At 50.0% G+C, this 12,357-nt stretch overlaps 1 protein-coding gene across 3 annotated transcripts; it reads left to right on the forward strand.

The window, feature by feature from the left end:
* Positions 1–1,185: 1,185 nt before the first annotated feature.
* Positions 1,186–4,991, forward strand: SPEF1 (sperm flagellar 1). Of its 3 annotated transcripts, XM_008533593.2 has the most exons (8): positions 1,186–1,484; positions 2,681–2,792; positions 3,153–3,309; positions 3,507–3,546; positions 3,682–3,742; positions 3,967–4,090; positions 4,202–4,305; positions 4,536–4,991. In XM_008533593.2, exons 1-8 carry the CDS (start codon positions 1,376–1,378, stop codon positions 4,858–4,860), a joined length of 1,032 nt encoding a protein of 343 aa, XP_008531815.1. In that variant the 5' UTR covers positions 1,186–1,375; the 3' UTR covers positions 4,861–4,991. The 3 variants fall into 3 exon arrangements, with proteins under 3 accessions (XP_008531815.1, XP_008531816.1, XP_070444979.1); XM_008533594.2 differs by lacking the exon at positions 4,536–4,991 and having other exon boundaries at positions 4,202–4,444; XM_070588878.1 differs by lacking the exon at positions 2,681–2,792 and having other exon boundaries at positions 1,212–1,484.
* The last annotated feature ends 7,366 nt before the right edge of the window (positions 4,992–12,357 follow it).

A 12,357-nucleotide genomic window follows, 5' to 3' on the forward strand; every position in this document is an offset into this window, starting at 1 on the left:
CCTGCTCTGGAGTAAGTAGGTGGGAGCAATAGCCTTCTCCCCAGGTGCCCCAGCCAACCCAAGTCCCTCACCTCAAATACCAACAAGGTAAATCACTCCCATTTGTCTCCTGCCAACAAGAACACCTCTTTGCTGGAACTGAGATCATCTCATCAATGATAACACCAACTGATGCTAATAGGGCTCTTGCTGTGTGCCAGGCTCTGTGCCAAGCGCTCTGGATGCTCACAAAGCCCCTATGAGGTAGGTAAAACCACGAGAAAACAGGCATAGATAGGTCCAGTAATGTGCCCAAAGCCACACCACTAGTCTGTGGCAGAAGCAAGCTTTCTCCCTAGGCTGACCCAACTAGTGTCCCTTTACTGCTACTCTGTACCCGTTCACTAAGGACGGACCCATATTCCTAACCCTCCTAAATATAGTGCTCTTTTAAAAAGGAACTGGTTACTGAAATCAGTTTCTAACCTATGGAAGAAAAGCTCTTGGAGGGAGATGAGGGATGTGGAAGTGTCTACAGGAGCTCTGCTGTACCTATAGCCAAATCCCATTCCCCCAGTCCCCATACAAATACAGGTGTTCTGTAACTGCCCTTCCCATTCTCCTTCCCTTTACTGCACTGGAACAAATAGGTGTGAACCATCCCCATTTTACAAAGGAGGACACAGGGTTAAGGAGTTAAATGACCTGCCCAAGGCACTGGCCTTGAGCTCAAGTGTTCTGGGAGTCTGGGGTACACGTTAAACGCCCCACCAGGACACTGCTGGGAGCCAGGGAGTGGTGATGGCCCTATAAGCACAGAGTTTTGAGGAGGGACACAGCAAGGAGGCACTGTCACATAGCCTATCACACATTCCAGATGGAAAGCAGTGGGTGATTAATAATGGACCTCCCAGATAAAGCTGACAAACATTGGAATGCTGCCTTCATTTGGGACTGATCCCTAAAGGACTCAGAAGGGGGGGTCCCAGCCCTGGGGATGCTGGTGTAGGGGCTCTGCGGGCCTGGTTGGCTTTGGTAGGTCCCAGAGTGGACCCGTGGCTGGTCAGCAGGTGGCGTGGGCGTAGAGGTGATTTCTCCTTGGGAGACGGGGAAGATGAAGCCACCTAATCGCCTTTTCAAAGCCGGGGCCTTGAGAGGAGGTAGCGGGAGAAAAACTACAAATCCCAGAACCCTCTGCTCCTCGGCGAGTCACGGATGGTTGCCATGGTTTCAGAAAACAATATGGCTGCTCCCAGCTGGGACACAAGTCTTGGGATTAGAGAGGCAAAGTTGGGTCTGGGCGGCGGCAGCGGCGAGAGAGGAGGCGCTTGAGGGATCGTGAGGTTGGGCTTGGACGCTGCACAGCTGGAACGGCCTGGCCTTGCCGAGGGCACCAATGGCGGGCAGCGTGGACGAGGAGGCGCTGCACCAGCTGTACCTGTGGGTGGACAACATCCCTCTGTCCCGGCCCAAGCGAAATCTCTCCCGGGACTTCAGTGACGGAGGTGTGCGCCCAAGTGTGTGTGCGTGTGCGCGCGTGCCTCTGTGTGTCCGTGTGTGTCTACATGTTTTGTCCTGTAATATGGGTTACTGTAGGAGTCTGTGTGCATACATGTCTTCTTTGTGCTTGTGTGCGTGTGTTGGGGGTGTGTTTGGGGGATGTCTGACTATCTTCTAGGACTTCAGTTGTATAAGTGTGTGTGTATTTCTGTCTGCATCTGTGGGAATGTGCGTGTGTGTGTGTCCATATATACGTCTACATGTTCTATCCTTTATGCATGTGTGGTATGTGTGTGTGTGTCTCTGAGTGTGTGAGTCTATGACTCCCTCTTGGGACTTTAATGACTATGATGTGTGTCTGTATATGTATTTGTGCATCTCTCAGTGTGTGCACATTCATTGCTGTATTCTATATTGTCTGTCTTGTGGGAGTCTTGTGTGTGTTCAGATGTGTGTTGACACATTCTGTCCTGTATGTATGTAGAAAAGTCTTGTGTGCATATGCCTTTCTTTGTGATTGTATAGATGTCTGTGTGTCTAAGTCTGTCTCCTGGGTTTTTAATGACAGAAGTATGTGTCTCTCTGTGTGTATATTGGTGTATTTATGACTTGTTGTGCTTGTGTATTGGTGACTGTCCCTTGGAACTCTACTGATGGAAGTATCTCTGTGTGTGTTTGTGCATCTGTGTGGTTTTGTGTGTGTGTGTGCTATATGTGTGCCTGTGTGTCTATATACACTGTGCTATGTGTATATCTGTAGAGGGATCTTATCACATATATCTGTTTGTGTGAGTCTGTGACTCTCTCCTGGGACTTTGGTGTTGGTGTGTGTGTGTGTGCATCTATATCCATGTGAATTCCTAGTGTGAGGCCCCAGGCTCCTAAAGGGCTCTCTTGGAGACTCATTCTCTGCTAGAGGGCCAGAGACCTCAGTTTTCATATGCCCTGAGTTAATGGGGAAGGGATGCAGCTCCTCTGGGGTATGCTGCAGGCTTAGTCTCTGACTGATCACTGATCTCGCTTTCTTGTTCCCCACTCTACTACCACTCCCTCCCTGTCATTATTCCCCTTTCCACCTTTCCACTTGGCCCCACCACTCTGCCACCCCTGATTCTCCCACCCCACCCATTTCTTCTCCTTCCCTCTTCTCCCTTACCCAACCCCCCACCTTCCATATCTGCTCCCACCCCTACTCCCTCAGTCCTGGTCGCAGAGGTCATCAAGTTTTACTTCCCCAAGATGGTGGAAATGCACAATTATGTCCCTGCCAACTCTCTCCAGCAGAAGCTCAGCAACTGGGGTCACCTGAACAGGTAGCAGAATACCTGGGCACACTAATGGGGACTGCAGCCCCTATCTGGGATCCCAGGAAGGGCTGCCCAGCCCCTCCACCTCCTATGGTCTCCACAGCCCAGGCTGGGACTGTGTTGGTTTCAGGGAGGGGAGGGACAATGCAAACAGAATCCATCTGGTAACAAAATCAAGGGACTCTTCAATTGGGGAGGTGACAAGGAACCTCCGCACTCCCAAGCACGGGGCTCAGATGCGTGCCTTCCCATTCCCCCAGGGCTGCACACTTAAGGACTGCAACCACCACACCCCCCTCCTTCCTCTCACCCCCCTCACTTCATTCTCCCATGACCCAGTCCACCATCCCTCTGTCTATCCCCCAGGAAGGTGCTGAACAAGCTGAACTTCTCGGTACCAGAGGACGTGATGCGCAAGATTGCCCAGTGTGCCCCGGGCGTGGTGGAGCTGGTGCTCATTCCACTGAGGCTGCGCCTGGAGGAACGGCAGAGGCGCAGGAAGCAGGGCACGGGCTCCTTACAGGTGCCACCCAAGTCAAGCTTCTCCCACTGCTCTGGGGGAGCTGCCCGGGCAGCAGGAAGCCCCCCCTGTTGGCCATAAGTGTGGGAGAAGGGTGCCTGGCTATAGGGAGCCTGGCCTGGGGGATCACAGAAGTGACATGGGGCTCTATGGGGATGGGCAGCCTGAGCTCACAGTGGCCCCTGGGGGTGTTCTTTCAGGAGCTGGCCCCCCAGGATGGCACTGACTACATGGATGTGGGTAAAGTGGCCTTTATTTTTCCTTCTTCCCAGGAGGAGCCTTCCTCCTGTTCTTCTTTCCTATGTGGGGTGGGGGTGGGGAGGGGAAGGAAAATAGGACTCCAGCACAGTTACTCCTCCACATGCCTTATCTCAGGTTTGTCCCAGAAGGCCCCAGGGGAAGGTGCCCCAGACCCCCAGGGAGGGGGGCAGCTCAGGTAAGGAGGCTGGCAGTTCCTGGCCTCAACAGGCCCGGTGATCTCTGACATCCACACCGAGCCGGGAGGTGAAGGTGGGGGCAGGTTGCACCTAGAAAGGTAGGGAAGTCAGGGACGGGGTGGGGAGGTGAGGAAGGTAGGGGGTAGGAGGGGAGGCCAGGCTGAGGGACAGGTGTGGGTGGGGCCCGAAGTCTAAGCCTCCCCTAAGCTGCTTCCCACCCCAGGCGGGGTTGGCTGCCAGCGCCCCGGCCTCCAGGGTATACCCAGGCGCTGCAGGGCGACCCAAGCTTCGTCCTCCAGATCGCTGAAAAGGAGCAAGAGCTGTTGGCCTCGCAGGAGACCGTGCAGGTAAGAGTGCACTAGGAAGGCGGGGGATTGGCGGGGAGGCCTTGCAGCCTGGAGAGGCAGGGGCAGAGGGCAGCGGGCCGTCAAGCTTGACTTCTGCGTGGCGCGGCCCAGGTCCTGCAGATGAAGGTGAGGCGTTTGGAGCACCTGCTCCAGCTCAAGAACGTGCGCATCGAAGACCTCTCCCGGCGGCTCCAGCAGGTGGAGCGTAAGCAGCGGTGAGAGGCAGCCCCCGTACCCGCCAGAGCCCAGACGCTGCGACCAACGCACCCACCGACGGAAGACGGACGGACGAATGGGTGGGCGGAGCCAGCAGCTCCAATGAGCCTCCTGGGGCACGAGCGCCCCTCTCCCTTGGGGTAGGGGTAAGCGTCGGGGGTGGTGGGACAGAAGCCCTTCCCCGCAGAGCCCCTGACTGAGCCACGTCCTTCCACTCCATCGGGGTCAGGAGAATGGACCGCTTTCCAGAACCCAGAAGCCACAAGCAGAGACCTGGCGTGCCCCACAAAGCAGTGCCTGACACCGGGGTCTCCACTTTGGCGCTCCCTGCCCTGGGCCTTGGGGGGTCGTCCACTGGCTCAATCCACAACCCTAGAACTGGGTCCCCGCCCAGCTCTGAGGACAGCAGCGTCTCCATCCAGGCTGGTGCTCGGCACCTTGGGCCGTGGGGGAAGCTGCCCCAGGCAGCTGAGGGACTCCCCTGCCCCTCCTGGGTGCTCACCTGGGACCCAGCTCAAGGTTGGGGAGTGCAGCAGCTGGAGAGGATGGGGTGAGGAATGGGCTCAGCTAGGAGTGGGGAAGCCATTGCTATGCCTATACCAATGGCCCTCCCCTCCAATGGGTACTGTTGAGAATGTTTGGGGGATATGGGACAGGGCTACCCCATTAAAGGTGTTGTGCTCTCTCTTCTGTGCCTTCCTTCTGTCTCTGCCTGGATTCCTGAGGGCAGTGAGTTCCTGCCCACCTTGGCTGCCTCCCACCCCTTGAGTGGAAGAACCTTGTAGGCCCAGAGTGGGTCTCACCTTGTGAGCATGTGGGCCCTGGGTGGCCATTGCTTGGTAGGTTGATGATATCACAGGGGCCAGGTCTTGTGTACTAGGACAGATTGACTTCTAACTCTGGCCTTAGACTGACCCCCAAACCCACCCTCACAGTGTCCTCCAACCCTGTCCAACCCCAACCCCAAACCCAGGCTTCAGATTCTCCCCAAATGTAGCCACACAATCACCTTCAACTCTACCCAAGGACTGACCCCTAAATCTGTCCTCTGTATCACTCCCATAGACTGATCCCAAGTTCTGTGGACTGAGGCCAACCTTGACTCCCAACCCTGACCAAGATGCCATGGCCATGGTGTGACCCTAACTCTGATCATTTACTGACTACCAGTAGCATTGAAAATTTGTAAATCCTGAGACCTCAAAATTCTACTTCTAGGCATATGCTCAGTATATACCCAGGGGAAACTTAATCTCTTGTGTTCTGTGTTCTGTAACACATGTATAGCAATGTTCATAGCAACATTCTTTGTAATAGCAAAAGAACTTGTATTATCTATTACCATGTAAGAAATTACTACAAACTTAGTGGCTTTGAATAGCATACATTTATTATCTCAAGAGTCCAGGCATGGCTTAGCTGGGTTCTCTGCTTCACAGTTTCTCACAAGGCTGCAGTCAAAGTATTGACCAAAGCAGTGGTCTCATCTGAAGGCTTGACTGGGGAAGGACTCACTTCCAAGTTCACTTGGTTGTTGATAGAATTCAGCTCCTGTGGGCTGTTGGCCTGAGGGCTTCAGTTTCTTGAAGGTTGTTGGCTGGTGGCTGCCCTCATTTCCTTGCTATGTGGCCATCTCCAGTATGGTAGTTTACTTCATCAAAGCCAGCGAGGGAGAGAGTTAACAAAGTCTGCTAGCAAGATGGAAGTTACAGTCTTATCTAATGTAATCATAGAAATGACATCCATCACATTTGTTGCATCCTGTTTACTAGAAGTAAGTCACTAGGTCCAGCCCACATTCAAGGGGAGAGGTACACATGGATGTGAATACCAGGAGGCAGGGATCATTTTAGAAGCTGTCAACCACAAAGAGGAAAAAGCAATGAAAGGATAAAATCTAGCATAGTGGTTACCTCTGAGGAAGCAGAGGCAGAGATGCAAGAAGCACATGAGTAAATATTATTTGTAATATCTTAGTTCTTGGGGCAGGTGGTGGGTTTACAGGTGTTCATAAGTGGACTGTTTATGGACAAGTGTGGAGAGAGTGTCTTGAAACAAGGATATGTGTAGTCCAATTCTGTTCACCTGAGTTCCTAAAATATTAAATAAAAATAAAGGTTGATGACTACTCCTGACCTTGGTCTGAACCCCTTCCTTGCACTCAGCCTGGACTTAGATTAACACTTGCTTCTGCATGACCTTCTGCCTTCCCCAAATTAGCCACCAGCTCTTCACACATACTAATCCCAGCTCTAGCACTGTTCTCTCTCCATAGTCTGCACTGGGTCTCCAGAGTTCTGTTTTCTGAACCTTTCATCCATAGACCACATCTGTAGGCTCCTGTGTGTGGAGCTCATAGAGGTAGATTGTGGGAGGGGCCTGAGGACCAGCAGGTGGGGCAGGGCATGGTTCTGCCTGACAGGAGCACAATGGGCCCAGAATGCGGGTTCAGTGATTGAGATCACTCCCTGGAGAGTCTGCTGGCCTCCTCCAGGGCAGAGGCTGGGCCAGGTCCTGGAGGTTCCTTTTTATTGAGTTCCCCCTCTCTATTCCTAGTATCTAGATATGCCTCAACCCACAATCACAGCTCACAACCCTACAAATCAAACCCCAAAAGCAATGGAGAATTCTACTGAATGTTTCTTGGGAATAAATGTGAAGGTGGATTACATGACACATTATAATTCTTTTTTTTAAAAAAATTTTTAATTAATTTATTTATTTTTAAAAGATTTTATTTTTCTCCCAAAGCCCCTCAGTACATAGTTGCATATTTTTAGTTGTGGGTCCTTCCAGTTGTGGCATGTGGGACACAGCCTCAGTGTGGCTTAATGAGCAGTGCCATGTCCGTGCCCAGGATTCAAATTGGCAAAACCCTGGGCCGCTGGAGCAGAGTGCATGAACTTAACCACTCAGCCATGGGGCCAGCCCTGACACATTATAATTCTACAACTCTTCTTTCAACATCTCTCTTATTCCCCAAACTTCCACTCTGACAGCCATTGACATATTTCTCCTGCCCTGCTCCTCACTTCCCTCTCCCCTTTCTTCTGGTTCGTTCATTTATTTATTCATTCCTTAAATGTTTATTGAGCGTCTACTATGTACTAAATGCCAGGAACACAAAGATAAGTTTATACATGATTTATCTCCTCCAGTGTTCACAATCCTAGAAGGGGAGGAGGCATGTAAAAAAGTATTTAAATTTTTTTGTTATTTAACATTTTAAATAGATAAAACATATAATTAAAAAAAAACATATAAAAAGTGAAAAGTCTTGCTTCCCGCACCTCCAATAAGCATCCTGTATCTTTAGTTTTTGTGTATTCTTCCAGAGTGTGTTTATGGGAATACAAGCAAACACCCACATTTATTGTTCTCTTACCTCTCTCTCTTTTTTTAAACGTAAGGGGGGAGCATACTACCCACTTTATCCTGCATCTTGATTTTCCACTCAGCAAGATTGCTTGTAGATCTGTGATGGTCAATGTTATGTGCCAAACTGACTGGGCCATAGGGTGCCCAGATATTTGGTGAAACATTATTCTGGTGTTTCTGTGCGGGTGTTGTGGGATGAGATTAACATTTAAATGGGTAGAATGAGAAAAGCAGATTGCCCTCCCTAATGTGGGTGGGCCTCATCCAATCAGTTGAAGGCCTGAATAGAATTAAAAGCCTGACCATCCTGTGAGTAAGAGAAAATTCCTCCTGCATGATGGCCTTTGAATTGGGACATCAGGACATCAGCTTTTTTCCTGCCTTTGGGGCAAGTGGTGGGTTTACAGGTGTTCATAAGTGGACTGTTTATGCACAAGTGTGGAGAGAGTGTCATGAAACAAGGATCTGTGTAGCCCAATGGAGTTCTTTGGACTCTAAAACATCAATTTTTCCAGGGTCTTGAGCCTACCAGCCTTTGGACTGAAACTAAATCATCATCTGTCCAGCTTGCTGACTCATCTTACAGATTTTGAAACTTGCCAGCCTCTATAATCACATGAGCTAGTTCCTTATAATAAATCAATCTCTCTCTCTCTATGTATATATATCTCATTGGTTCTGTTTCTCTAGAGAACTGTGACTAACACAAGATTTTTATGTATCAGTCCATTAAAAACTTCTGTTTTTAAAGCCGTATGAAATTCTATTGTCTGGGGGGCTGGCCCAGTGGCTGAGTGGGTAAGTTCATGTGCTCCACTTCAGCAGACCGGGGTTTGCAGGTTTGGATCCTGGGCACGGACCTACGCACTGCTCATCAAGCCATGCTGAGGTGGTGTTCCACATAGAGGAACTAGAATGACCTGCAACTAGGATATTCAACTATATACTGCGGCTTTGGGGAGGGAAAAAAAAAAAAAGAGGAAGGTTGGCAACAGATGTTAGCTCAGGGCCAATCTTCCTCACCAAAAAGCATACCTTAAAAAAAAAATTCTATTATCGGCATCAAATTTATCAGTCCTCTATTTAAGGACATTTTAGTTGTTTCTAATCTTTTGTTATTAATAATGGTAATGTAACAATGAATAACCTCATACATTCATAATTCAGTATTGTATGCAAATATATCTGTACGATAAATTCCAGAACTGGGGTTGTTATGTCAAAGAATATATACATTTGCAATCTTGATAGATATTGCGAAATCGTCCTCCACAAGGGCATGGCTCAGAGCAGAGGCTGAAGACTGGTGGTCTGTTGCCCTGCTTTGGCTTGCACAGTGTTGTGTTTTTACAAAATTAATTGCTAATTTTTACGCTGATGAGGAGGTGAAGCAACAAGAATTCTCATACTCTGCTGATGGGAGTATGAGTACAACCATTTCAGAAAACACTTTGGCAGTTTCACACAAAATCAAACCTATGCCAATGCTATTCTATCAGGGTTCAATCAGAGAAGTGGAAAGGATTTGTTACGGCGATTTGACTTCAAGTAACTGTTCAACAGTCTCTGTAAGGCTGTCATTTTTGCATCTGGTGCTGGAGCTTAAAGTCCACAGGTCAGGCAGTTGGTGAGGGAAGATGGACATAAAGTGGAGGAGAGAAAGGACAAGTTGGAATCCATGAGCATAAGCTGGAACCCTTGAGGACAAATTGGACCTCATGTCATTTCCCACTGCCTGCAAACTTGATGAAGTGGGTATCCTGCTGGAGAGGCTGGCCTCCTGTGTTATCTGGCCCCAGGAGTCAGAGAAGCTGAAGGAGGACTCAGGGAAAGGTGGAGCAAGCCTGGCTGCTACCCCATGTCAGGGAGCTGAGCCAGCAGATCAGCAACAAAGTGCATGGGCTACAAAACTCCTGCCTAGACCCTGCAGGTGTAAAAACCAATATAGCCACTGCTTTTCTTCCACTCTCCAAATCTCATGCAAAAATGTCTGTTGTGGCCCACCCCAACTGGAAACATAGATAGAAGGAAATTCTGGGAAATATTTTTCACCATAGCTAAGTTGACACACTATAAAGCCACTACAGCTATGTTCCAGCAATTCCATTCTTCAATATATACATGTTTACCAAGACATGTACTAGAATGTATAATACAGTGTATACTATTTTTGTGTCAGACTTCTTTTGCTGATTATTGTCTGTGAGAATCATCCATATTGATGCATGTATTCAGTAGGCTGTTCTTTGGCATTGCTGTATAATATGCCACTGTATGAATATCGTGCACTTTATTTATTCATTCTATCATTGATGGGCACTTTGGTTATTCTAAGTTTGGGTCTACGACAAATGGTGCTGCAATGAATATACATCTGTGTCTTTTGGTGTATAACTAAGGTGGAATTGCTGGGTCATAGGGTTGGCATTTATCAGCTTTATTAGATACTGCCAAGCAGTTCTCCAATGAGTTTACAGTCATTTAATTTTTATTAAAAAGAATAGAGTCAGGAATGCCATGTGTTTGGAGCAGGAGTGAATGTTTTACATGTGCTCAATCTGTTTTCCTAAACTGGAGTTGCGAATTCCTCCCCACACTGGCCTCCTCTCCAAGGAGCCTGGGGATTCCCTCAAACAGCCATCTAGCTCTGGGAAGGCCTTTTGCTCAGGAAGTCCCAGGGCCTGGGGACCACTCTGATGTTGGCACACCCTCTTCTTGGTACACAGGCCCATTGGGCTGTGATGGGGCAGCCATGTACCTTTTACTCTGACTTCTTCCTGGTATGAAGAGTTTAATTTCCCAGGGGGCCAGCCCTGTGGTGGAGTGGTTAAGTTCGCATGCTCTGCTTCCACGGCCCAGGGTTTGCCAGTTCAGATCCTGGGTGCAGACCTAGCACGACTCATCAAGTCCTGCTGAGGTGGTGTCCCACATAGAAGAACCTATAACTAAGATATGCAACTACGTACTGGGGAGCTTTGGGGAGGGGGGAAAAAAAAAGAGGAAGATTGGCAACAGATATTAGCCCAGGGCCAATCTTACTCACCAAAAAAAAAAAAAAAAGCTTCATTTCCTCCTGGAGGTTTTCCAACAGAACCATCAGCACTTACTGTGGCCATGGGGCCTTCCCTGGGAGCCTGTAGTATCCCCAGGCACCGGCAGCTCTGTATTGCAGGTCTTCCCAGTTGGCTAGTCATCCATGTTGCCCAGCACCTGGGAGTGCAAGGAGTGTTTGGCAGGGACAGGGGACCACAGTTCTTTCTGTGTGGTGTACCTCCCACCCTAAACTGCGAGTGTCTTTAACTCCAGGGTCTAGTACAGTAACTTGTTCATCATATACACTTAGTAAATATTTGTTGAAAGGAGTTGACAATTAGGAAATAGCCCCACGCAGTGCACAGTTAGCAGCTAGTCTGTGTGTTTGAAAAAGCCCACAAATAGGGATTGGTGGGGACTATGGCAAATTAATGTGCCAGCCTCTTGTGCCAGGGTGAAATGTGAGTCCATGTTGTTAGATCTTCTGATATTTCAAAAGAGGAAATAAGAGGAAGAGGAGGAAGAGGAAGAGGGAGAAGAGGGAGAGGAGGAAGGGGAGGAAGAGGTGGAAGAGGAAGAAGAGAAGGAAGAAGAATTAGAATTTTAAAAAGACTTATGTGGGCTAAACAAAGTACATCAACAACCTGCTTCAGGCCCACTATCTGCCAACTTTAGACCTTGAAGAATAGAATAGATATGGGAATACAACTGGGGGGAGCCATAGTGAGGCACATGGAATGGTGTAGTTGGGTGGTAAGAAAGCATCCGGGCAGGAGTGGATGGGCTGGGGTCAGAATGTGGAACTCTAATGCCCGCGCAGGAGGGCAGCATCTCAAACGCCAGAGTGCGCACGAATCACCCAAAATACTGCTAAGAAGTTTGTAAAGCTCTGCTGAAGACAGGCCCAGGGCACGGAGCGCGTTGGAGGTGGGGAAGATGCAATGGGAACAATAGCTCAGGAAGACATAATTTGCCAACAGCGTGCAGACCATAGACCAGGAGATAGGTTAGGGGCCACAGGGAGCCAGCGGAGGGTAGGAGCCTTGGGGGCTCCCCAAAGGCAGCGACCCTGGTCCTCCTGAAAGAAAGCTGGTCCTAGCCACGCCACGCCCTTTCTCTCCTAGTTACGGTGGTAGGAGGCAGCCGCGTGCTCCGGACAGCTCCTCTTGGACACCGTAGGTGCAGCGAAATGCGGGGGTGGGGGTGTGTTGTTCAAGGACCTGCAGGCGGAGCCGCGGCTAGCACTTCTAAAGACCTGAGGGTCAAGCTTCTCGCTCCCATGCTCTGTGCCTGCGCGCACATCCCACCCCGCGGCGTTGAGCTAGGCGCATCCCGCTGCCATGGCGACCGCCTCCATGGAGACCGGGAGCAGAGGCTGCCGTCCCCGCGGGCACCAGCACAGATTCTCTCAACCCCCCACCCCGCGTGCCGCCTTTGTTCTGATGCTTATCCCGGCCGACCGGGCTCCCAGGACGAGTCTCAGGTCCACGCGGGAGAGCTTCGCCGAGGCAGGGGCACGGGGTGGAGGGGGAAGAGGCCGAAACCCGGGGGTTGCAGAGCGGGAAGGATGGAGGGTTCTTCAGCTCCTGACAGGACCTAGCGGTGCCCGTATCGATTGCCGATGTAGGCTTGGAAGCCTA

The sequence above is a fragment of the Equus przewalskii genome, chromosome 21 (assembly GCF_037783145.1).
Source record: "Equus przewalskii isolate Varuska chromosome 21, EquPr2, whole genome shotgun sequence".
Lineage (NCBI taxonomy): Eukaryota > Metazoa > Chordata > Mammalia > Perissodactyla > Equidae > Equus > Equus przewalskii.